Source organism: Sinocyclocheilus rhinocerous, unplaced genomic scaffold (genome assembly GCF_001515625.1).
Source record: "Sinocyclocheilus rhinocerous isolate Xijiao unplaced genomic scaffold, SAMN03320098_v1.1 scaffold1214, whole genome shotgun sequence".
Classification (NCBI taxonomy): Eukaryota; Metazoa; Chordata; class Actinopteri; order Cypriniformes; family Cyprinidae; genus Sinocyclocheilus; species Sinocyclocheilus rhinocerous.
The window spans coordinates 585,568-612,061 of NW_015627891.1; the positions used below are offsets into that span (position 1 = coordinate 585,568).

General features: G+C 34.7%; 1 protein-coding gene and 1 pseudogene across 3 annotated transcripts in view; both read right to left on the reverse strand.

Moving 5' to 3' along the window:
• LOC107736835 (synaptotagmin-16) overlaps positions 1-16,403 on the reverse strand; it is a 24,049-nt gene extending 7,646 nt beyond the window's left edge. For 2 of the 3 annotated variants that reach the window (XM_016548186.1, XM_016548187.1), the window contains exons 1-4: positions 16,151-16,403; positions 10,114-10,290; positions 4,097-4,309; positions 1,753-2,069 (exon numbers count right to left, since the gene is read on the reverse strand). In XM_016548186.1, the coding sequence (XP_016403672.1) occupies positions 1,753-2,069; positions 4,097-4,309; positions 10,114-10,290; positions 16,151-16,163 (720 nt within the window). In that variant the 5' untranslated portion in view covers positions 16,164-16,403. Of the gene's footprint in view, positions 1-1,752; positions 2,070-4,096; positions 4,310-7,031; positions 7,448-9,589; positions 9,663-10,113; positions 10,291-16,150 lie in introns of those variants that run through there. The other variant, XM_016548185.1, reaches the window with a different exon arrangement.
• A 3,192-nt stretch (positions 16,404-19,595) lies between these two features.
• Positions 19,596-25,307, reverse strand: LOC107736838 (snRNA-activating protein complex subunit 1-like; annotated as a pseudogene).
• Between the last annotated feature and the right edge of the window lie 1,187 nt (positions 25,308-26,494).

Consider the following 26,494-nt stretch of genomic DNA (forward strand, 5'->3'; position numbering starts at 1 on the left):
TGAAACACACAGCATCTCCACAACATGGCGGCGGTGGCAACAACAATACTACAGCGAGAATCAAAGTTACGCCTTCTTTCTTTGTGTGAACATTTGCAAATCTTCCCACATCGTGACGTAGGTATGTGGGGGCGTGTTAGAACGAGCCGTTTTAGGTAGGTGTGGCTGACTCTGAACTTTTATAAAGAATATCTCTTTGGATTTGAGACTTTAGTCTTTGCAACTTTACAGATCTTCTTTATGCACCAAGAGCTTGTAACACTCCAAAGAGAAAGGAAAAATTTAAATCGCATCATATGACCCCTTTAATCTTAGTTAATTTCAATATTTAATAACATAAAATCAAAAGTTGCTACTGTGTTATTTAATGAACTCAAGCCAACATGAACAGTTGTATTTTTTAACAAAGATTAATGATTTCTGTAGCAAATGTAGCTATTGCTCATTGTTAATGTTAGTGCATTAACTAAGGTTAACTAATGAGATCTTATTGTAAAGTGTTACCTATTGGTCTTTATATTTTTTTGCACTTAAATCTGTGTGAAATTATTTACTTTATAAATTTTGTTTGTGTATTGCTTTATTGTATTTAAATGTTCAGTTTCTTTTTGTTATAAGAAAAAAGTTATTAAACCTGTTATAATTTATTATGACAACACTTTTTTGCAACTAAATTTCAATATTGTGATAATACCGTATACCGTGATAAAAGCATTAGCAATTAATCACAACATGAAAATTTGATACCATCACATGCCTAGTGCTGCTTAACATTTTTTTGGAAAATATATGACATATTTTTCAGGATTATTTGATTAAGATAAAGTTCAAAAAACATTTGTTTAAAATAGAATCTGTTGTAACCTTGTAAATGTCACTTTTGATCATTCGTGCTGAATAAAAGTATTAATATCTTTAAAAACAAATTCTTACTGACCATAAACTTTAAAGGTACCATAGAATGCATTGATACAATATTTAAAATTGTTCTCCGATATCTACATAGAAGGTATGTGGCTTAGGTAAGGGCAAAAATCTCCAGAACTACAGCGGCAGTATTTAACACACATTTTACAAGATCAGATGCTTGTCAGTGGTGCTCAGGATCTGTAAATTATTCGCCATCATCCTCAGTCATCTCTCCTTACTCTGTTTATGTGGTAAGTGAAATCTTATGTACTGTAATGTAACAGGCTACCGCTAGCAAGCAGCTAACCATGTCCCTTAGTGGCTTGCGTTATTTTATTAGAACGCGCATTATTTGTTTTCTGTGCCTTTATGAATACAGACACCAACCCATCCCTGCACTTCACATCCCCTGCACAGCCTGGAACAAAACATTTATTTCCATGATCTGCCATTTTCGCTGTTATCCTCGCTTGTTTCTTCATAGTACCTGCAGAACTTCTGATGATTCGGCTGTGCAGGTTCGGCTGGCGGCAGGCATAGAACATGGGCGGGTATATGCAAATGTTGGGGGCATAACTATTAGTGATCCCGACTCTAACGTCACAGTCGGTGTTATGTTCTGATTCGCTTATTTTTCAGTGGTCTTTTGCATGCACGAGATTTACATAAGAAGGAGGAAACAATGGTGTTTGAGGCTCACGGTATGTCATTAACATGTACAGAACTGTTATTATTCAGCTATGCCAAGGTAAATACAGTTTTTCATTCTATGGCACCTTTAAACGTAGTCTATATAGACATCATAAGAAAAGATCTGGCTCTGTTGCACACAAGCACACACACCTCAGAACTCCATGTGGAGATATTATCCGTAGCCTCACTGTTGTCATAACCATGATTGTCGACTGCCAGACTCCTTTGTGGGGTTTGCCGCCCCACACTGCTCAGGCGACTGCCCTCATCCCTGGGTAGAGCCTCCAGACGGTCCCCTGTGTCCTGGGGGCTCACAGAGATCTGCTCCGCCATCAGAGAGAGGGGATCAGTGAGTGTCCGGCCCTCAGGAAGAGGACTCTGTGATAACGGGTCTCTCGGCTCAGACCCTACACGACGCCTAGACGAGAGGGGATCCTGAAAACTCTGCACACTGTTTCTCTCAGCTTCTACACGGAAAGAATGAGAGAATTATTTTATATGATTGTTGCACAGAACAATCAGATGTTTCTCCTAAAATTCCATGGCATAAATAAAAATGGTAACTGTTTTGATTGCAGACTTCTTGGCAATTCTGATCACAGTTTGAGACATCTTTAAGACCTCTGCTGAAACACTAAAGGAGACTGATGTCAGGAGGACAATCTAAGAAGCAAAAGTCTCCATTTAATCTCACTGCAGTTTATGAGAAACAAAAGCTATTATAGAGATCTCATTTGTAAATTTTAATTCCATTGGGTAATTCAAATAAACAGACGACTATATTTAGAAAGAACAATATAGTAGTAGATTTTTAAATAGAGAAATAAAGACACGATTAACAGCTCTGTCACACACACACTTTCCCTGAATGTTTAGCAAATTAAATTTTATTGACACTCTGACAGATATCATAATTGCAGGACAGGCTCCCTTGACCAATAAGGCTCTCCGGAGCAGATGATAATGATTGTAATTTACAGCTTTAAATGCTTGTCCTACGTGACTCGTGACTCTATGAGTTTCACTGAATGAAATCTCTTTCAGGGCACAAACTGTTCTACTCAGCAGCAGCGACCAATTAACAGCAGACAGGGCCAGTTACTCCGTTACCACGGCAACCGAAAAGACGCTTTTCCATGGTAACTAATGCTGTGATGAACATTCTGAGAAATATAGCTCCATACAGCAAGAATTCAGTGGACATAAGCAACCAACTGGAAGCTGTTTTAGTTGAGCTATGTCTAATTGCAATGTACAGATCAGGGATGTTGACTGAGCATTAGGGGAATGAACAGTGACGTGACAAGCAGCACATTTCTAAAAATATTTATAAAAGGCGTTTGGATTTGTATTGCATCTTCTGAAACATAGGTTAGCTTTAGCCTGAGGCAATGAAGTCAGTGTTCTAATATTTAATAAGCATTTTTATTTAACATTATCAGATTGAATGTTTTGAAAATTCATTATATTCATTGGTTCTCATTCCTGGTTCGCCTTAAAACTCTCAAAACACTATCAATCTAAGCAAAAGTCTCCATTTGATCTCCATGTAATCGTACTGCTCTCTAAGAGGAAAAAAGAAAATATTAAATACATCTCATTTGTTAAATATCATTCCTAAAAAAAACATTATCAAAGTAAAAGGACTCGTAAATGTAGAACAATATATTCCACAAACCACTAGTCAGCACAGTATCTGTCCATCAAGCTTTAATCTTCTGTTTGTTAGGAAAACTTTTATTTTATAACAATTTTATTTTAGTCATTATAAATTAAATTTTAGTTAAAGTTTTAATAATTTAGTTCTGTGTTTTTGTCACTTTAATTAGTTTTTTATTGTTTTAATTCCTTTTTTGTTTTAGGTTTAGTTTGAGTCATTTTAGTACTTCAACTTAATTCAGTTAGTTTGAATTAATAAAACATTTTTTGGAAGTTTTCCATATAATATTTATATTTTGTTTTATTTCAGTTTTATTAAAAGTACTTAAATTATTTTTAATAGTTTTAGTTAACAATATCAACATTGGTTTACCATCAAGTTAATTAATTCGATTTTTATTGACAAAAATCTTTATATAATTGTTATTTTTTATGTTAAAAAAAGATCAGCCAAAATCAGAATTTTTTTGAAAGGCTTATATTATTTTTTTTCTGTGTTATTCTGATGACAGAATAAAAGGCAATCTTTTATTAACAATCATCCACACTCACACATAGAAAACATACCCACACGTACCCTTCAAGTAGAAATGCTTTTGAAATAACTGAATGACCTTAATGAATGAAATGAATTTCTTAAACGCATTTCACTGTCCTTCTTTTTAAACCATGGCTCTGAGCTCAATTTATCAGCGAGAAGCTGCTTCAAAGTGTAGTGAAATATTTAATGTGGTTGATATATATATGTGACTGTCATGTATATCAGGAAAGCATAACTACGCTATGCATATTTATATTCAAATGTCTGAGATAATAGGAGAATGTGGGTGCGTACCTTCACAGTCAGATGGCTCTGTGCTTCCTTCTTCCTGGTCAGACAGCAGCCGTTTAAATTTATGATGTTGCCCTGGTGCATTCTGGGTGTCAAGCTCCGTAACCCCCGAACGGAAGCTTTGTGAGCGGGAAACCGAGATCTCAAACTGCTTTGCTAACTCATCATCGCTGCCTGATGAGCTGGAAATCTCACCGCCTTCGCCGTAACTATTCACTGCACACACACAGATGGGGACAGATGGACAAAAAAGGGGCAAACAAAAAAAGTTACAAAAATGTAGGAAAAGATAAATGCAGAGAAAATTAATGAATATGGACCACTACAGGCCGACCAGCCATAATTCCAAGGCATTGCTATGTGGTTGCTATGGTGCTCTGGGTTATTACTGGGCCATTACCATTCCTATACTAGGTGGATGCTAGGTTGTTGTTAACTAGTCAAAAGAGTCCTTCCTTAAGACATTCTGATCCCTCTCTTCTCAACAAGCCTCACAATTTGAGGAATCATTCATGTGTATAACAATCTCTAACCACCATTCAAAAGTTTGAAAAATAGAGTAATAATAGTAATAATGTGAAATATTATTACAATTTAAGATAACTGTTTTCTATTAGCATATATGTGACCCTGGACCACAAAACCAGTCATAAGGGTCAATTTTTCGAAATTGAGATTTATACATCATCTGAAAACTGAATAAATAAGCTTTCCATTGATGTATGGTTTGTTAGGATAGGACAATATTTGGCTGAGATACAACTATTTGAAAATCTGGAATTTGAGGGTGCAAAAAAATCGCCTTTAAAGTTGTCCAAATGAAGTTCTTAGCAATGCATATTACTAATCAAAAATTAAGTTTTAATATATTTACAGTAGGAAATTTACAAAATATCTTCATGGAACATGATCTTTACTTAATATCCTAATGATTTTTGGCATAAAAGAAAAATGAATAATTTTGACCCATACAATGTTTTTTTTGGCTATTGCTACAAATATACCTCAGTGACTCAAGACTGGTTTTGAGATCCAGGGTCACATATTTTAAAATGTAATTTATTCCTGTTTAAACTTTGATACTTTTTTCAGGTTTAAAAAAGAATCAAAAGAAAAGCATATTTATTTGAAATATAAATCTTTTTTAACATTGTAAAAGTCTTTACTATCACCTTTGATCAATTTAATGCATCCTTGCTCAATAAAAGTACTAATTTCTTTAAAAAAAAACTTACTATCCCAAACTTTTACAAGGTAGTGTATACACAATTTAATAGTGATAACTGCCTTAGCAAGAACCATTAATAAATGAAGAAAAAAAAAACATTTACTTAATTCTGATGCAGGACACTCTGACCACAATAACCGTTTTTTTTTTTTTTTCATATTCCATCAAGTGAGAGAGAAAGACAGTGTTGTTGGTAGGTGACTCAGACATGGTGGTATTTTTTAATGGTAATGTAGAGTGTGTGTAGACAGGCATGCCTACCATATTATCAATCATAAGAGAGTGGCCAATTAGTGTCTTTGGGTCTCTTTTTTTCTCTCTCACCCATTATAGTAGTATTTCCATTCATTCATAGTGCTCCTGTGGCTCAGTGGTAGAGCATTGCGTTAGCAGCGCAAAAGGTCATGGGTTCGATTCTCAGGGAACACACATACTGGTAAAAAATGTATAGCCTGAATGCACTGTAAGTCGCTTTGGATAAAAGCGTCTGCTAAATGCATAAATTAACTAAAAATTAATTAATTAAATTAATTTCACCACATCAGTCACTCACACACATCAAATTAGGCCAAGTGGCTATGTAAGGAGCAGCAAAGGAGGTTGCCATGGTTACCAGTCCCTCACGCTGAAGTGTTTTCCTCAATGTACACACTGAGTGCGTTCCATATGACATAAATGAATTTCATTGTTCTGCTGAAAACAAAAGAAGATATTGTAAATAATATTTGCTGGTCCCCACTAACTTCCATAGTAGGGAAGTCAATGGGGACCACCAACTGTTTGGTTACCAACATTCTTTAAAACATCTTTTTTCATTATCCACAGAAGAAAGAAACTCATAAACAGCTATTCAGTCAGTGATGACAGAATTTTCATTTTTGGGTGAACTATTCCTTTAACAAGCATGTTAAAAGTATCTTAGGTGAGACTGTGTATGACTAAATATTTGTATATTTGTGTGTGTGTGTGTGGGAGTGAACATTTAATGACTCTCCTGTTTGTTTTGAGAGGGCGTTCTCAGTTTACTGATTATATTAAATATCCAGAGAGAAACACAAAAACACACACACACGAGGCTGTGTGTTAAACCCTGCATACGAGTGTCTGTGTATCTGTGTTTAGTGTCTTTCCAAGCAAAAGAATTTCTCAGAAACTTTTGCAAACAATCAAAATTTAGTATGAAGGATTGACAATAAAGATATCTGAAAGCTAAAGCTAAACCGAATGTGCAAGTCTTCCAATTCATTAGCTGCTATAGGCAAATAATTTGTAGAGTGCAGTGAGCAGTAAGCTATTTGTGCTAAACCAGTCTACATATGACTACAATGATAACTAATAATAATTTGATAACAAATATCAGGTTGCAATATTAAACAGCATAACGGACTGTTTTTGTACAGCTAAAATACCTGGAATAACCGTCTGACACCGGATGCACATCTGAAGTACAAATGGCCACGGCTGCTCTTACATTAAAAATAAGGTGGACTGAGCAAGCCAAAAGTTACTGTATGAGGACCCTAACTAACACTACATTCATGAAGCTACCAGTCACTATTTTAACAGAGGTAACAAAAAGTTACACAGCAAACATGAAAGCAGTTTTTGAGAAGAACAGAACCACCAGTGATGTCTAAACTAAATGAACGGACAGCAATCGACCAAGAAGATGAACCAATTCACTTGAACAACTTCTAACCCACATCTTACCAGCATCAGAGCAGCGTGAAGCCAGCAGACTCCTCCTGCTCTCCAGCTCATCTGTCTCTTCACTGATGGGAGTCAGACGTTCGACAGAGAGGGCATAATCAAACCTGCTGCCCTGACCTCGCAGCGCCAGCTTCTCCTGTGGATCTACTCCAGATCCATGAACAGCCCTCAAGTTCTGCTCCACCTCTGAACTCTCATCTTTCACTGACACCTCAGAGTCAACAACTCTGTTTAGGCTGAGGCGGCGAAAGCCATTGGAAAAAGCATCTGAAATCTCAGCGAGCCATGAAGAGAATGCTGGGATACCTGCCTGAGGAATATCTGCCATTCAGATTTCAAAATGTTTTCCCCAACAGCTCAAAAGAAGGTCTATTTTCAGATGCACAGAAGACCCAGTGAATTCCCTCATGTTGTTACTGTTTTGAAAACAAAATCAACAGAATTTATACAGAACATATTTACTTTTATAGTGAGTGCGTTCCATATGACATAAATGATACCTACGCAGGGAACCCGAAAGGAGAACAATAATAGCTGCTGTGCCGTTCCAAAAAGAACAGCTCATAAATAACTGCTGCAAAGAACTCTTCAATGCTGCAAAGAGTCCAACTCATGGACATTTTGTATGGAACATATAATAAACCAGGTTTAACGCTCTGATTATATACAGAAAAAAACCTTTAAAACCATTACATTTCAGTGGTTAATGTTAATTTCTACATACATTAATAAATATTTTAACATTTTGAATGAAAACTTACTATATTATGAATAAATATGAATGAACAATAAACATCAGTATATTTAGAAATTGTAATAATTATTAATGTTCAAAAATTTTAAAAGCATTTAATATTTCTTCAAAATGCTAACATTTTAAAAAGTTTTGATTTTAAAAGGGATCAGATTTTTTTAAAAACAATATGAACTGTTAATTTACTAGGTGACAGACATGCCTATATCTTGTTTTAATTTTAATTGTATTTTTTTATTGTAATGTGAATTTCAGAACCTTTCCTGCTCAGCCCTATAGACAAATTTCTATCAAACCCCATATAGAAATATGAAACGATTTTCAAACATTTACTGGCTAACTTTATTTTTCAAAATGTATATATACCCTCATGTTGTTACTGTTTTGAAAACAAAATCAACAGAATTTATACAGAACATATTTACTTTTATAGTGCAACTAACAACCATAATTTGCAAAGCAGATTGACATCAAACATACAATCTAATTAAAAGTTAACTGCCTCAGATTAGGGCTGGGAGATAAATGATATCATATCGAGATTGCGATAAATTTGATGTTGATAACGATGATAAGCTCTAGATATTTTTACTCGATATGGATTAATCTAACACATTAATCACACACAGCAGAAATAAACTCGACAACAGCCAGTCAGCTAATGCCGCGATGTTCTGCGTGTACACAAACTTAAACACACGTGATGCTCACTGTATTTTCAATGTCTGAGTTTCAATATATGAACATGAACTTCATCCCCAGAGCTGCTCTGAGAGTCACTTCATCAGCTTTACACTGTTTCATTTGAGAAAAAAACACCATCAAATACACACTGAAACTGAAAGTAAAACTGAAAGACTTTCACGACAACGCGTCAAAATAAAAGTCTGGTTTAACTTGAAGAAATTATGACAAATATATTACTATTGTATAGTCTACTAAAATATAATTATTAAAGTAATAATAAGAATTTTATTATTACTCTAAAGGAATATTATACAATCAAGGTATTTTTTCATTAATTAATACAGTTCTGTTGTGTAGCATCTTGCTTGACAATAAAAATGCAATGTTTTGTTGTAAATTAATTTGATTACATTTTAAAAGAATATTCAAACTGTTTTATAAATTCATTTCATTGGGCAATTTAAAAAAAAATTATGTCTAACAAACATGTGGAAAGTATTTCCTTCCTTATTAATGTCAAATGAACATCGTGATATATTATGAATAATAATATGGAAAAATCGTGAATTGAATAATATGGAAAAAAAAATAGTGATAATATTTTTGGCTATATCGCCCAGCCCTACTTCAGCTACCTGACGAAAACTATTTTAAATAATATTATTTAATATTATTTAAATAATATGGTATTAAAATTCTGTCCAAATCCAATAAGCCAATGATTTATTATTCATTTTTTTATGACCAGTAACCAATTATTGGGTGATATTATAATCTTTACTATTTTATCTAAATAAATAAAAACACTAAAAATCTATCATTTTAAAAGCTACAAGTAAATTTAGGTGACACAACATTATAATGCACAGTATGAAAACAGATATTCATTTTGAGATTTGCCAAAGATTGATCTAACAAACAAAGATTTAACAGTGTTATTAGGTCTTTCAAAGATAAACTTTAAGTGCGTGTTAGATGACGACAAAGGTAATCTAATTGTAAAAATTAGCATGCACAGTTAAATATCCAATTCCAATAACTTAAAAAAAAATCTCAAATATCAGCCAACAACCGTTATGGTACCAATATATTGCACATCCCTAGTACAAACACTTACCAGCAGGGCTTCCTCAAAAAACAACCAATTACTCCATTTAGAGCCCCTGCATCTCATAAACTAACTACATATAGCAAACCTTCAGTCGAATAAGTTCAGCAGCACCTGACGCATGGCGTTTATCTAGCTAGTAGACTCAGGACATCTCGTAGGACAGACAGAGTAAATGTTTACTAAAGGAGCTGCTTAGAAATACCACAACAGAACTTCCTCCAACACCCAGCTGATATACTGACTGTGTAATATGTGTATAACCAAAAGGAGCCAGGTTTACTCATAGGTGAGTGTGTGTATGTGTGTTTGCCAGGAATGAATAGAGATAGGGACAACCCACAGAGCACACAAAGATTTGTGTGGTTCAGTGCATTTAATATAGATAATTGGATCCCAAACACTCCACCTGTATGCCAACGGTCATCAAACAGACTATTATTATATTCACCCTGGATATGAGAAAATATTTTAATAATGAAGTTCACCTTTTCCAAAATAGAAAAAAAGTTTGTCTGAACAATAATATTTACCGAGTCCCCGGTGAATTCCAGAACGGTCTCTACGTTTGCGCCGGCTGTACTGCTCGAGGCATGGCAGACCACCGACACGAGCGAAACAAAGCTTCTTATTGATGAAAAGGAAGAGTATGGCCAGCAAGATGACAAAGATGCCCACGGCTGACAGGAAGCCCACCGCCTCGGGAGTGACTGGTGAGGGAACAGACACACAGATACACATTGATCAGAAGCATTTAAGTATAGAAGTAAAATTTTTATACTGTATTAATAACATTTTCTGTCCCTTAAAGGAATAGCCTACCCAAAAATTTAAATTATGTAATTTACTCACGTTAATTATGTCATTCCAAACCTACATGACTTTCTTCTGTGGAACATAAAAGATATTATAAAGAATGTTGATAACCAAATAGTTTTGGTTCTTATTAACTTCCATTGTATGGACACAAAAATACAATGGAAGTTAATGCGAAACGAAACTGTTTGGTTATCAACATTCTTCATAATATCTTCTTTTATGTTCTACAGAAGACACATGGGTCATACGGGGTTTGGAACAATATGAGGGTGAGTAAATAATTACATATTTTTTCCTTTTTGGAGACATTTGGTTGGTCATATATATATATACATATATATATATATATATACAGTGGGTACGGAAAGTATTCAGACCCCCTTAAATTTTTCACTCTTTGTTATATTGCAGCCATTTGCTAAAATCATTTAAGTTAATTTTTTTTCCTCATTAATGTACACACAGCACCCCATATTGACAGAAAAACACAGAATTGTTGACATTTTTGCAGATTTATTAAAAAAGAAAAACCCCTATTGAATGTAAATTATTGAAATGTTTAAAATTTATACATATAATTGATGTATTATTAAATAATTAATTAATTAATTTAAAAATAACAAAATATACACAAAGAAGTCTAAGAACACAGATGTCTTCCTAGGCTGGATTTCCTACTTAAAAAGGGTTATAAAAGTGATCTAAAATGATAATTTAATGCAAATTATTACAGCATTGCTCAAAACGTGTGCTGCGGCAGAAAAGAGTTCATAACTAAATGTATTTGCAAATGCCAGTCTATACATGTACAAGTTTAATTAGTCATGTTGCTCACATTTGCAATATTTTCATTAAAAGGGAATTTATTGACTATACTGTAGACTGATCTCTGCCTGGTGGAGAACAGCCCTGCAGCAGACAGAGAGAAACCATGGCCTCATATTCAGCACATATTCATCAAAGGTGCTTTGAAGTGAACACTTCAAGTGTAAAATGGACCATTAAGTTGCATAAGAGTGAATATTTCACAGAGTCTGAGAGGGCAGGCACTCCTGAGTGTGTGTTTGAGTGTTTACATATGTGTGTGTTGAATGAAAAGCTGAAGCTGAACACTATTATGCTGAACCATCTGCACCCACACACACACAAGCCAATTGCACAGTCACAGTTGTCGCTGCAATGAACACAACTACCACTCACACAAACGAGTGTGAAAAACATAAGCAGAGATACATATGGTTATAAAAACAAGAATGAGAAAAGAGTAAACCTCCACTCGCTTTCGTTGCATAGAGCAGCATGAACATTCTGCCAAACATCTTCTTTCATGTTTTTCAGGAGAAAGTCAGTCATACATGTTTGGAACGACATGAGGGTGAGTGAAATGATGACAGAATTTGCGTTTTTGGGTGAACTTTTTTTAAAGATTCAAGTGAGATTACATGCGCTGCTGCATAGGGCTGTGAATTTCATATCCAAACATTTGGCCATGCTCTCTGCACTCTTCTGTGCAAGCAAGAACACACTGACCTTGCAAGCACAGAAACACACATTCACACACACCCACATGGACCTCTGTACTGCATGAGCAGGATGGTTTCCTTGGAAACAACTCAAGCATTCTGTGAGAAGTGATTTGTGCATGGCTTTGTTCACATAAACACACACGATTTAATGTTGCCATGGATTTTCTGTTCTTGAGTGCACAGAGTTCAGACGAGCTCTAAATATTATTTAACATCACTAATACCATTATTTAAACTAATTTTTATTAAACTCATATACACCCAACACTCTCCGAAAAAAAAAAATGGTACAAACTGTCACTGAGGTGGTAACCTTCATGTATTACCATTATTTAAACTAATTTTTATTAAACTCATATACACCCAACACTCTCCGAAAAAAAAAAATGGTACAAACTGTCACCGAGGTGGTAACCTTCATGTATTTTTAAAGTACTAATATGTAATATTAAGGTATGTACCATTTTCCGGGTGAAATGCAGAGCACAAATTCCGAATATGGATCACCATACTTGGCCACACGTCACCTCATTTTCTTTCCTTTCCTTTCCATTTAGGGGTAAAGAAGGTACAAAGACGTACCTTTTAGCTTTTGTACCTCAAGGTACCACCCCAGTGACAGCACTGTACCTTTTTTTCTGAGAATGAATGAAAAGTGAATCGAACATTGCTTGTGTTGCTAAATGTAAAACGAAATATGAGGAGATGGAAAGAGACACTCTCTAAGGAATAACAAAACACTGTTTTTCAAACACAATAAAGTTCTTGTCATGCCTGAAAATAGTAAAACATCTCCATCTACTGGCCATTTGTATGAACTGCATCATAAAACTGCTTAGAATAAGGAACAATTACTCGAAAAGTTAAATAGCTAGATTTTAAGTTTGTTGTGTTTTATTAATTTATATATGTAATTAATAGATTTTAAATTACATTAAGACAATATAGTACACATGAGCACACACATGGAAAAAGACAAAATGAACGTTCGTCAAGACAAACTTTAAATGTTGTGCTTAACAAAGCCTTTGAAAGTTGTTTTAAATGCTCAAAAATTTGAAAGCCAACATTAAGGGCTTGCCATTAGTTAATCGGTACAGGATGTCGTCTCTCTCCATTTTTTCAGTAAGCTTCCTGTCAGGCTCTAACACCCTTCCTGACTGAAAACTGAAGGCTTCTCTCTGAAAATCCACTATACTCTAAACATAAAGGCACAATGATACAAAAGATATTAGTTTATTTACATATTTTACATATATTCTTTTATTCTGAACTTTCTATTCATCAAAAAATCCTGAAAAAAACTTTCCATAAAAATATTAAGCAGTAGAACCATTTGAACTGTGAAAATTATAAGAAATGTTTATATTCTAAATCGTCAAATCAGCATCATAGAATGATTTCTGATGGATCATGTGACACTGAAAACTAGAGTGATGACTGAAAATTCAGCTTTGCCATCACAGAATACATTACGTTTTAAAAATAAATTAAAGTAGAAAATAGTTTTATATCACAATAATATTTCACAATATAACGGTTTTCACTGTATTTTAAGGATAAGTCTCTTCTTTCAAAAACATTAGAAAATCTTACCAACCCCAAACTTTTGAATGGTCAAGTAATTGCTGATTTCTGAGGTGCATGAAAAAAAATCTATCCTACTTAGGACCTGCTGGAAAATCATACCTGTAAACCATTTCAATACAAAATAATAATAATAATAATAATAATGCTATAATTGCTATGATTTCTGATAGGCAGTTCACTCTCCTGTGATGTGGCCCTGTTCCCCTCACACACACACACACACACATGACGCGTTACTCTGCGCTGCGCAAAACTCCGCATTTGAACAGTCAATAGCAAATACTTAAGCTAATAACAAAACATACTTACAGTCGTTGATTCAGAAGCGCCAGATTGTCATAGCAAAGTCGGAATTACTTTTCACTTTTCAATATTACAGCGAGAATAAAAGTTACGCCTTCTTTTTTTGCGTGAACATTTGGGCGGTGTTATGCAAATCTTCCCACATAGTGACGTAGATATGTGGGGGCGTGTTAGAACGAGCCGTTTTAGGTAGGCGTGGCTGACTCTTAACTTTTATAAAGAATATCTCTTTGGATTTGAGACTTTAGTCTTTGCAACTTTACAGATCTTCTTTATGCACCAAGAGCTTGTAACACTCCAAAGAGAAAGGAAAACTTGAAATCGCATCATATGACCCCTTTAAAAATAAAATTAGATCATTTGCACATTTCAGGCAAAAAGTTACAATCATCCTGGTTATAAAAAAAATTAGGCCTATGTATTAATAGTAGGGTAAATATATTATTAAAATAAAATATTTATTAGGTCTCCAACCACAGAGGAGAAATCAATAAGAGAACCAATTTATTGTAAGTGAACTCCACCATTATGGAATATGGGAGACCAAATCTCATGTTTCATGTTTTGACAGTAAATAATTCTCAGTTTGAGATGTTACTACAAACTCTATTAACATTTCCACCATTATTGCCTAGGTCAAAACATGCAGATCATTTCACACAGTAAAGCATGTTGTCACATGGGGTAAGTTGTCTCAAAGGAAAGCTGCTGTTTATATTGTAACTGCTTACAACAGATTTTTAAAAACTATTATCAAAAGTAAAAAAGTAATCCTCTTAAACATATCAGAATTTGCATTATAATCTGATGGTTTTCAAGCCAAATTAAAAAATAAACATTGAAATTTAAACTGAAACTTTTTTTGATTGTATAAAATTACAAAACATAAAAACATACAACACATGACAAGCCTACTGAAAGCACAGTTCAAGTTCAAATCTAACTTCATTATATTTACTTTCAGAAAAAAGTAATCTGTTACTGGGGCGGTACCCTAACATGCAAAAGCTAAGAGGTACATATTATCTTATTTGCCCCTAAATGGTACATATTACTACCTTAAAGGTACATATTAGTAGGCTATCTAAAGTGTACATTTTAGTATCTTTTGAAAGTGACAGTTCTGTAGCCTGCCTTTTTTTCTGATGTTTTATTGTGTGCACTTGTTTAACCAGAAGCTATTATAAAATGATAATGATATTGAAATTTTAGTTTGGAGAAAATACCCTTGTGAAAAACTCCCTATGTGTGGCCGAGATCTCCCTGCAAAATAAACCAGTACATTTCATTATATCTCTTTAATGATTTATTAATTGAACTATTTTAAGTACTTTGGTTCTGCATTTCCCATTGGAGATCTAACAAAGTTGATTTGAAGAATGAAGGACTTTCAAACAAACCTGTTTTCTGAAGGTTTATTTAATAGAAACAGTTGCATAATCAGCCATCTGAGACTGATATGCGATTCGATTCGTCAGTTAGCTGAAGGTATCGGACAATCTTGAAAAATGAAGCTTCTTCAAACTATGCTTCATCTGTGCTCAAATATTCATGACATATTCTGTATTAAAGATCATGGCCTTGAACAACTTTAAAGTGGATTTTAGTGTAAGTGTATTGATGTGGATTTCTGATTGTGTGTTATAGCTATTACCTTTGAGCTTGTAAAAATAAAATAAAATTCATTTCATTTCTAAATTTTAATTCTAGCATAGTGACAGGCTCAATATGCTATACACACATCTAATCAGATGTATTAGCTATATTTCTTCAAAGTTTAAGCCAACCATTTTTTTCTTTTTGAAAAACTAAATTGTTCTCTAAAATGATTGGAGTGATGGTAATGACTTATTGGGGACAGATTTGTTAACACTTAAAAAGGTATTGGAAGAAACATGATCAAAATGGTTTAAGCCATTATAATGTCTGCTTTAAAACTAGAATAATTAAAAATAATAATAATAAAAATGTACAAATAAAAAAAATCCATAAACGTTTTTAAAACTACTTTCAAATGCAATAACAACCAGCAGGTGAGGAAATAACCAGTAACACTAGCAAAAGGCAGAACACGGATTATATAAATCCTCGCATGAAATTCTCCAGTCGTGTTTATAATCGTTTGAATGACATGTCATTTGTTATAATGTCATGTACAGTAGAGGAGATTAACTCTAGATGATATGAATGATGCTGGCACAATTCATCGCTGAGCCCTGCCGCAAAATCAGCCAAGGAGCTTTAATAAACAATCTGATACCGTGTATGACAATATTTGACCAGGAATGAATTCAAAGCTTTATAAAATCGTTTAAAGCAACGCGATACTTACTATCTGATGCCATGTTTGCGTTGCACTGAACTAGCGGCGTCAATCACCCGCCCTATCGATTAATATCTATCGATATCTTCATAAGTAAAGCACCGCGGAATCAAAGAGGCTTGGCGACCGGTCCTACTGTACGTATCAGCCCGTCTGTCCCCGACAAACCTGCTGGAAACGGCGGAGAAGCCCACCGAGACACGCTGCTTTCGCGGGCGAGAACGCATACGGTCACGCGGGCATCTGGACGAGAACGCGCTGCGCGCCCCGCTACGCTCTGCAGCAATGACCTCTAGATTAGAACCTTCATCAGCTCCATTATATACATGTATGTTTTTACCATGTGCTGTAACCTTTTCCCACATGGCCTTTCAAATCTTAAAGTTTATGCAAAAAATCTATTATTAAATTTGACTACATTGTAAGACTATGATTATCCAGACAAATAGTCAAATAATTTCATATAGTGTAAAAATGACAACGACCAACAATTGTGCCACTGAGTTTCATCAAATATTAGTGTACTTGTTTACCAAGGAGACAACAGTGACAGCGAAGACCATGCAATATGAGACATGTAAAAAAAAAAAAAAAAAACGTTCTAATTAAGCTGTTTTATTATGCAAAATTATGCAAAAACTGAAAATATAATTTAATTGTGGGTATTTATGATACATAAAATACTAGCTATAAACAAAAACATTTTAGAAAATTAGTAAATAAAGAGTGTTTAAGATCATTCTTTAAAGGGGTCATATGATGCTGCTAAAAGAACATTATTTTGTGTATTTGGTGTAATGAAATGTGTTTATGCGGTTTAAGGTAAAAAAAACACATTAAGAATATCTCTTTGGATTTGAGACTTTAGTCTTTGCAACTTCACAGATCTTCTTTATGCACCAAGAGCTTGTAACACTCCAAAGAGAAAGGAAAAATTGAAATCGCATCATATGACCCCTTTAAGAGTGTTTACACAAAGCAAGCAAATATGAGTCAGTTGAATCATGAAGAGCAACACTGAATAGTTTTAAGATTTACTGAAAATCTACTCTCAGATCATGCAAAGCAGTTAGTTACTAAAAATATGTATCAAATTTTTATAAGCATTATTACATTGTAAGCATAATTTTCAATCAATCTACAGGAACAGAATAAGTTGAAAACACCGATATGCACAAATTCAGCAAACAGCAACTCTGACCCTACACTGCTTATGTGTCTCATGTTCCCAGCATGCATAGAGAGAAATAAATCTAATCTTTATGTGCAATCAGTCACTATGATTTGGATTTATTGAATTCAGCTTAAAAGCTACGGCCTATTAGGTGCAAACTACATAAATCTTGACTGTGCTGCAGATCTAAATTATTAGGCTCCTCAGACTCACTTTGGCTGAGGCACGAATGAGCGAGGGAGAGAAATGCTAGGATTGGAAGTGATAAAAGATATTGATTAAAATCAAACAGCCGAATGAGTACATCAATAAACCCTTCAGGTTAGAAAGAACTGGACCACATGCATATAAAAGACCACACAACTCTCTTTTCTCAGTGAGTGTGAGATTATTGTATTAGCTGGCACAAATACAACAGAAAGAAAATGGACTGATATAAAGACAAAAGAAAAACAGGGAACGCCAAACATTCTGAATTATAAAATCGTTAACAATTTAAAACGACAAAATATACTTAAAACTATTCATTTTTAAATAGCTGCTTAATAACATGTTAATGTAAAAACTATCAAAGATCAGTAAACAAATAGCTTTTTATATAAACAATTATTGTCTAAATTTTATATCTAGCACATATATTCTGATGCCAATTATTAAAATACAAAAACAAATAAGAAAGAGCTGTTTTAAAAACATGTCACATATAATGAATAAAAGCAACCTATATTCACTGCTCTTTTAACCCAAAAGCAGCAAAGTTTGAAATGACATAAAACAAATCAAATGTAACTGAAGCTCAAGGCACAGATCAAGACACTCCATCCAGATGGTGCTGCTTAAGTGGGATCGCTGGTCTTGTCAGGGTTCCCGTTAAATTTCTTCTTCTTTTTCTCTAGGGAATTAAAATGAAAAGTCAAAAAGTGAAGTTCTTGCATCAAACAGGCTCTTTTTTCATTATTAGTTAGCATGATCCAATGACCCCAGGGTATCTGCATGGTTTTTAAAATCCAATTTAAGGCTTCTAAAGACCTGCACATATAAAATGAATGCCATATGGGTATGGTAGGGCAAAATGACTAAAAATGATTTAAGCAGCTTCACATTTCAAATAATACTGGTTTTGACAAAAACAAAAAGTTATAAAAGAATAAACCTCACATTGAAACCATTTTTAGTAAAAGGGAGTCAAAATCATAATTTACTATATTTATATTCATTTCAAATATATATAATTAGAATATATATTGGTCATTTTCATGTTGATCTAAACAAAAACAGCAGACGGCCTGAATGAAAATACGAATCCATTCAATTGTTTCGGCATAAATGTGCGGTATTCATTGATTGCAAACTGTTCTGTAACCGTGAGCCTGTAGAACACACAACAGTTCTGTGCTTTTACTTAGAAAAGTGCACATTTAATAAATCATAGCCTTTTGAAGTTTAAAGTGCCCCTATTATGCCATTTTTAAGGTTCCTAATATGGTTTTGGGAGTCTCCTACAATAGGTTTACATACATGCAAGGTCAATGCTTTGTTTTCTCAAAATATGCATTTAATATCACCTAATTTTCCAATGATTCTCAAACGATTCATTCAAAGCAGTTCTAAGATTCAGTCTCCCTCCTTTCTGTGCTCCTACTCTGCTCTGATTGGCCAGATGGCCCAGTCTGTTGAGATTGGTCTACCGCGTACAGAGTGTGTCGGAAACAATACACCCATTGCTGTAGTTCTGTATTTTGAACGCTCAATAGAAAATATAATCTAAAATACATTCTACATCTAGTATTTTTCGTGCTTACAGGTTGTGATTCAGTGGAGTCAGCTGGTCCACATAAACTGGGTACTGAGCCATCTTTCAAAAGCAAGCGTTTTGTGAATTCCGCGTTGAACTCCCCGAGATTAGAGAAGCAGTCATCAGTAAAATGACGTGTTTGAGGGCGGGCCAAGTTGTTTGCGGCCGGCCAACGTAAAACATAGGTGTGCATCATGCAAACACTGTTACTCCGTGACCTGTAGCTGTCACAGAAGTGGGATTCGAATTACTAATGACTCGTTTACATTGTTCATGGTCGATTCTTTCTTTTGGGTGACAATAACTTTATTTATCATGCGCTTTCGGCTTTACAACTTTGCAAATAATTTGCAATTACATACAGCTACATTACACACTGCATGAAAGGCAATATTCGAAATGGCATAATAGGGGCACTTTAATAATCACATTAAGCCACATTTATCACATTAATCAACATGGCGTAATCCCATCTGTTTGCTTACCTGGTTCCTTCTCTTCTTTCACTGCACTCAAACACCACAGCTGGTTCAAATTTGAGCCTTCACTCTCATTTCCTATCATATAGAAATGGCGATAATCAATCAACGCAAACCAAACTGTAACTACGTGAGTTTATCTGGGTGGGCAGGACTTACCCTGAGTTTTGAAGCGTAATTGAGTTTTAAGTGATGGGTATCATTTCTTTTTTGATGACACCTTTAGTGAAATGTCTGGTCCAGCTGCTGGGACCAACTCTGTCTGTCTGTGACGTCGGGACCTTTTTATACAGTCTATGGTCGGGACTTGGAAGCCTAACAGGGAAATGATGAAAAACAGTGCAATTGCTTGCACAGTCTTATGCGGCTTATGCTTAATAACCTATCTACATGCAAAGGCCTTGTAAAGTGTTTATTTTATGTGCTCATGTTATTATGAACAATTTTAACAAACAATCTGACCAGTCTCTTATGCGGTCTATTTTTACCTCTATAACTTGTCCATATGATTTGGATTTGATCAACGCTAACAGCTGGGCTCTGCTGGAGCTCTTTGGGTGGGAAAAAAAAGAACACAGTGAATGACACACCCCTCTCGTAAAACAAAAGCACTTTTAGCTGTATCTTAGCATAGATCATTGAATCTGATTAGACTGTTAGCATCTCGCTCAAAAATGACCACAGAGTTTCTATATTTTTCCTATTTAAAACTTGACTCTTCTGTAGTTACATCTTTTACTAAGACCGACGGAAAATGAAAAGTTGCTATTTTCTAGGCCGATATGGCTAGGAACTATACTCTCATTCCGGCGTAATAATCAAGGAACTTTGCTGCAGTACCATGGGTGCAGCAGGCGCAATGATATTACGCAGCGCCTGAAGATAGTCCCCAGCACGCTCCCTGTGCAAGCAGGTGGTCACATTGATTATGTTGATGGAAGTTAGTCTATTTTCAGGCGCTGCGTAATATCATTGCGCCTGCTGCCATATGATTTGGATTTGATCAAAGAGCTCTGCTGGAGCTCTTTGGATGGAAAAAAAAAAGAACACAGTGAATGACACACCCCTCTCGTAAAACAAAAGTACTGCCACATCACAAGATTGCTACACTGCTGCAGTATGGAATAAAGCACTATGTAGTATTAAAGAGACAGATATGAATATTCATTTTAACTTAATCTCTTACTTCTTGATTTGAAGGTCCCTCTCCAGCATCCTGCTGCTCAGATGTCTGAAAAAACAAACAAGCAAAACATATATAGTGCTTTAGACACACACACAGTTACAAAACACACATACACATTCTATAAACATATTCAGAAATAGGTTTAGGATTAAGTGCCATCATTTATGTAGTAGTTATGCACTACTGTTCGTTCCAAAGTTTGGGTCACTAAGATTTGTTTTAATTTTTGGAAATCTTAAGTATTTATTAAACTCACCAAGATGTAAACGTAAATGTAAAATATTTTATTTAAGATTTAAGTTAACTTTTTTTTTTCTTTTTTCTAAATTAATATATAAAATGTAATCTATTCCTGTGATGGCAAAGCTGAATTTTCAGCATCATTACTCCAGTCTTCAGTGTCACATGATCCTTCAGAAATCAATCCAAAATGCTGATACATTTCTTAAAAATATTAATGTTGAAAACAGTTTGATGAATAGAAAGTTGAAAAGGACAGCATTTATTTGAAACAGAAATCTTTTGTTATATTATAAATGTCTTTACTGTCACTTTTGATTAGGTTAATGCATTCTTACTGTTTTGATTAGGTTAATGCATTCTTACTGTTTTGATTAGGTTAATGCATTCTTACTGAATAAAAGTATTAATTTCTTTTAAAAACAAACAAAAATTAGTTCCTCAACAACAAACAATAATGAAACATAGATTCATAAGCACAAATACTTACTGCATGATTCATCTGCCAGTTGGAATAAGTGCAGACGGCACTGCTTAGTTTGGGAACCAGGTTTTGTTGTACAATATTCAGGTTTGGGTCTGGTTCAGTGAAAATGGCTTTCTTCAGACCCTCATAATGTTCATGGATATTTGCAATTTCCTATGGTCCGGAAAAATAAAAATGGACTTGTTAACCAACAGTCTTCCCATTTGCAAGCAACTCCTAATCACACTTTTAAAGGGGTCATATGATGCGATTTCAAGTTTTCCTTTCTCTTTGGAGTGTTACAAGCTGCAAATAAAACTGATTTGCATTTAAAAACTCTAATTAAAAAAAATCACAAGTTAAATGCAGTTTCTACAGGCAGACTTATAGTGAAAATTCAATTGTTTTGTTATAGCCATAATTCATTAAGATTAATATTTAAGTCATGTCTTTGACTGATCAGTGACATGACCAACACAGTGACACTCAGTGTTAAACCTGGCTCATGTTTAGCACTGAGTTTGAAAGCTATAGAGCCGTTATAAAAGGCTTTCACGCATTCAGAAATGTATCTAAACAAGCAAAAACAAATGCTGGAGGAGATATATTATTATACAAAATGAAATTCTTGAAGCTGTTATGTTGCCATGGTGACTCACCTCTAGTACATCTGTGGAGACCAGTTCCTGAGGACGTGATGGTAGATCAACAAACTCTTCACAGATTTTCCTCCTCCTTCCATCTTTATCCTAAAACAGAGTTGTGCAAATATGTACAATGCATACCTTTGGCCAGAGTTCAGAACGTCAGGTTAAATCAGTTTGCTTACATCAGTATGGACACACACAGCACAGAAAAAAGATTGCTGAACAATGTCAACATGTAATACCGTTCATCATTCTTCACCTATATGACATATCCTAGTGAAACAGGATATTCAGTGTAGCTGAATATCCCGCTGACTTTATCCACACTAAACTAATTTGTCAAAGTGATTGAAGAGGATTTTATAATAAAATGTAAATAATTAAAATAAATAAAATTATATATATATATATATATATATATATATATATATACACACACACACACACACACACACATATATATATATATATATATATAAATGTGTTGGTTTACACACAAAGAAAAGTGTAAGCTTTTAATAAGTCCAAGAATAAAAGGATTAATTTACTTAGCATGTTAAATTTGACTTACAGAACTTTTGTGCTGTTTTCTAACAGTTTGGACTTGAATAAAGAGAGAAAACTTGCACTTAACCTTTTCACAGGCATTTTGTTTTCATAGTTTGACAGATATCGTGATGTATCGTTATAGGATTGTCTAGCAATATATCGATTATCGCAGAAACGCTGTATCGTGATATTATCGTATCGTGAGCCATGTATCGTGATTCGTATCGTATCGTGAGGTACCCTGCGATTCCCACCCCTAATATATATATATATATATATATATACACTATGATGGGTGGAGAAGGTTGGAATACCCTACACAGCTTTTAAAATCTAAAGACTCTAAAACACGTTGCATTATAAACTTGTTGAATTTGTAAATGGTAAGGAGTAAAACTGGTCATCATAAACTAAAAACGTGTAACAAATAAAAAAAATTCTTCTAAAATCATCTAAAAAAATCTAACATGTTTGATATCCTCCAACTGAATGGAATAATAGTCATAAAAAAAAAAGTTTGTGTTGATTCCTCCAGGCTGCAAATCAGCAAAAATCAGGGCTCAAGTTGTGTAGTGTATTCAAGCCTTTAGCTGTAACACTGGCTACGTTACATGCACAATTTTTGGTTCAATCGGACTGAATTCATTCCGATTGATGAATCTGAATGTAGTGTTTACATGAACGCTAAATAAAATGATCGGGTTGATGTGCGCGTTTATATGTCACAAGCTCCAAATCGGAATTTTTTTTTTTTAACATGCGCACACTGCACAAATATAGAGTTTCTCACTGTTTGCACATAATAACCACTCTCCTACATGGTTTCTTTATTTGTTTTAACAGCAGAATTAATATTTATCCATTTATGGATAAATGCCGTGCTGCTCATATTTATCATGCAAAAAAATGCCCCTCCCCGTGCCCAAAACGGGTTGCCTGTGGATGAGAATCCAAAGCAAGGACTGGTGAGAGGTTGTCCTGCTCCACTTCACAGTTGCCGAGTGAAAGGAGAGTTTTCTAATGACAGGACACCGCATTTATACAACACTTAATTCCTTTATTCAAAAGGAAGAATTTTTTTTTTCGTTCCGCGCGTCATACATCATTACGCTATTTCTGCGTCATTGCACATGCGCAGTCCTTTCATTTTCGGGGTTCAATCCGATCGAGTGTTTACATGCACTCTCAATCGTATTAGAAAAGGAATAAACCACCCCCTTCAATCCGATCGAAATTTCATTCCGATCGAGCTCAATCGGATCGATTAAGGTGTTTACATGAAGGCTTTTCCGTCCGATTGAGCCGTCAATCCCATTACAAATGGATTATTTGGTATTTGATCGTAATGTTGAGCATTCACTGCATCTTTCTGAAACGGCATAACATCCTTCCAGTCCTTCAGAGCAATGCGGATCTACAAACCAGAACATTCACAAAGAAACAGACAACTGCTCAAAAAAAATTACACCATGTGTGAGTTATAATTCTGTCATCATTTACTCACCCTGCAATGTCATTCAAAACCTGTATGACTTTCTTTCTTCTTTGGAACATATTGGAAGATATTTTCATGTTTTGTCCATTTAATAAAAGCCAACGAGGTCCAAAACAAAGAAAAAAAGGACAAAAGAAAACTTCAAAAGTATCTTGTGTTCCACAGAATTAAAAAAATCATTCAGGTTTTGGAATGGCATGGGAGTGAACCAGGCCCTAGTAACAGAAAACAATTCTAAACAGAAACACCAAGACAAACAGTGACCCAGAAGACTGACATAACCATTAGATGCTGGGTGACAGCACACCTTCTTTCTGGGAGTGGCGAGTTGTGTGTTGAAGAGGACGTACAGCAAATAAAGGCCCCCCACTCTGATCTGGAAAATGTAGGGGGGAAAGAAGTATGAGACGCCAGAGACAGAATCAGACGAGCAAAGCACCTTCTCTCATTTGGTTCTGGTTTACCACTGCAGAGAATTGGAGGGAGAAAGAAATTACTTTGGGGGATGGGGATCCCTCGTACAAGATCATATTTGGGGGTCCGTGGCATCTAAAAGATTGAAAACCCCTGTACTAAAGCATCATATATACAATAAAAGCAGTGACAGGAAAAAAATAGATGACAGTAATGTTCATAATAATAATAATAATATACAATAAAACGAACATTCAACAAGTTATTAACATTAAAAATTCTTTCAGATATACAAACAGACAACTCTTTGTATGAGCAACTGAAATATGAGTTTTGCTGCAGAAGATGCATGGTTGCCTCCCACAGTAACACATGTACTTTATAATTTTCTCTTATATGATGATTCTAATCTCATTTAAAAAAGGTAATTTTAAAAACTGTCACTGGAATAGATGTCAAACTCACTAGAAGATGCTGCTGCTGAAGTCCATGTCTCTCCAGCTCTCTAGAAACTGCTCGTACCGAACTGACTCGGTCGCTTGAAAACGAAATAGTAGTTCTTCGCAGTCTGTTTTTACCGGTTCCCTAAAATGATCCATCCTGCCCCGTAATCACCATAAAGCTTTCATTTCTTATGTTTAAAAATGAGATAAAATAGCATTAAAAGTGTTGTTTGTGTTCTCGTCTCGCTCACAAGCTGCTGATTGATAAGAGGACGCGAGCTTTCTACTGCCATCTAGTGTTTCGGCTGAATGAAAAGTGTCCCAAATACAGCAAGAAATTAAACTAAAATTATTTTATCTTAAAAAATACAGGTTAGCAGCTATTGTCAGGGGCTGGTAAACTAATTTGAAAGATTCTGTCTTTATAGTACAGCACATTCTGTACACAAACACTCTAAATGACTCTAAATTATCATGTATGTACTAATGATTCCATTAATGATTGTCAAAGAGCAATTCATAAAAATAAAATTTTAACACAATCTGACATCTGTAATACTAATTCTACAGTAGATAAATTATAAGTTTTTCCGACATGCTCAAGGAAGTCGTCTTGGTAACAGAAGCTTGAGGCTATTGATTTCAAAACAAACATGAGTACCGTATTGTCCCGAATATAAGACGACCCTGATTATAAGACGACCCCCCCTTTTTCCAGATGTACCTTTTGGAAAAAGGCTTTTTAAAAAACAAATCTTGTTTTTTCTCAGTAAAACACATTTTGTCTTCAATTATTTTCATATTGCATATTTTTTCTATTTTAATTTTTGTTTTGAAAGTATGGTAAAAACTGGTAAAATGTACCAACAATCACATTTAAAAAATATACACTTTTTGATATACCATTAAAAAAAAAAAAAACAGGTAGCCCATCTGAATTAGGACATTTAGGCTAGCCATCTAATAGTAGCCTACCAAAATCTTATTAACAGCAGAAGTTAAATCTTACTGTAGTCTTCAAATCTGGGTACTGTCTTACGTTTTAAAATCACAAAGGGAGTTTGGTCCCATCAGGCTAATGTGACAGTCACGACTCGTGCAGCTGTAAGGTTTTCTTTTTCTTTTGTTTTCACTCGCGATCTTTACAACACGCATTACATTACATAGGCTATTTCATGGCACACTCGTTTTATGCGTATTTGGCGCCACCTAGTGTTGTGGGTGTATTATTGACATGTCAAAGTCTAGACCCTGAATATAAGACGACCGCTTTTTCAGATGTTTTTCCAAGAAAAAAATATCGTCTTATATTCGGGACAATACGGTATATAAACATGATGAGTATGCAGAACTACCTGCTGGATGGTTACCCTGATAGCTCACATACATTTCAGAGATTTCTGTTTGATGGGCATGTGACATCTTGCAGACGTATGTGTGCTATCTGGGAAAAAAAACCCAGATA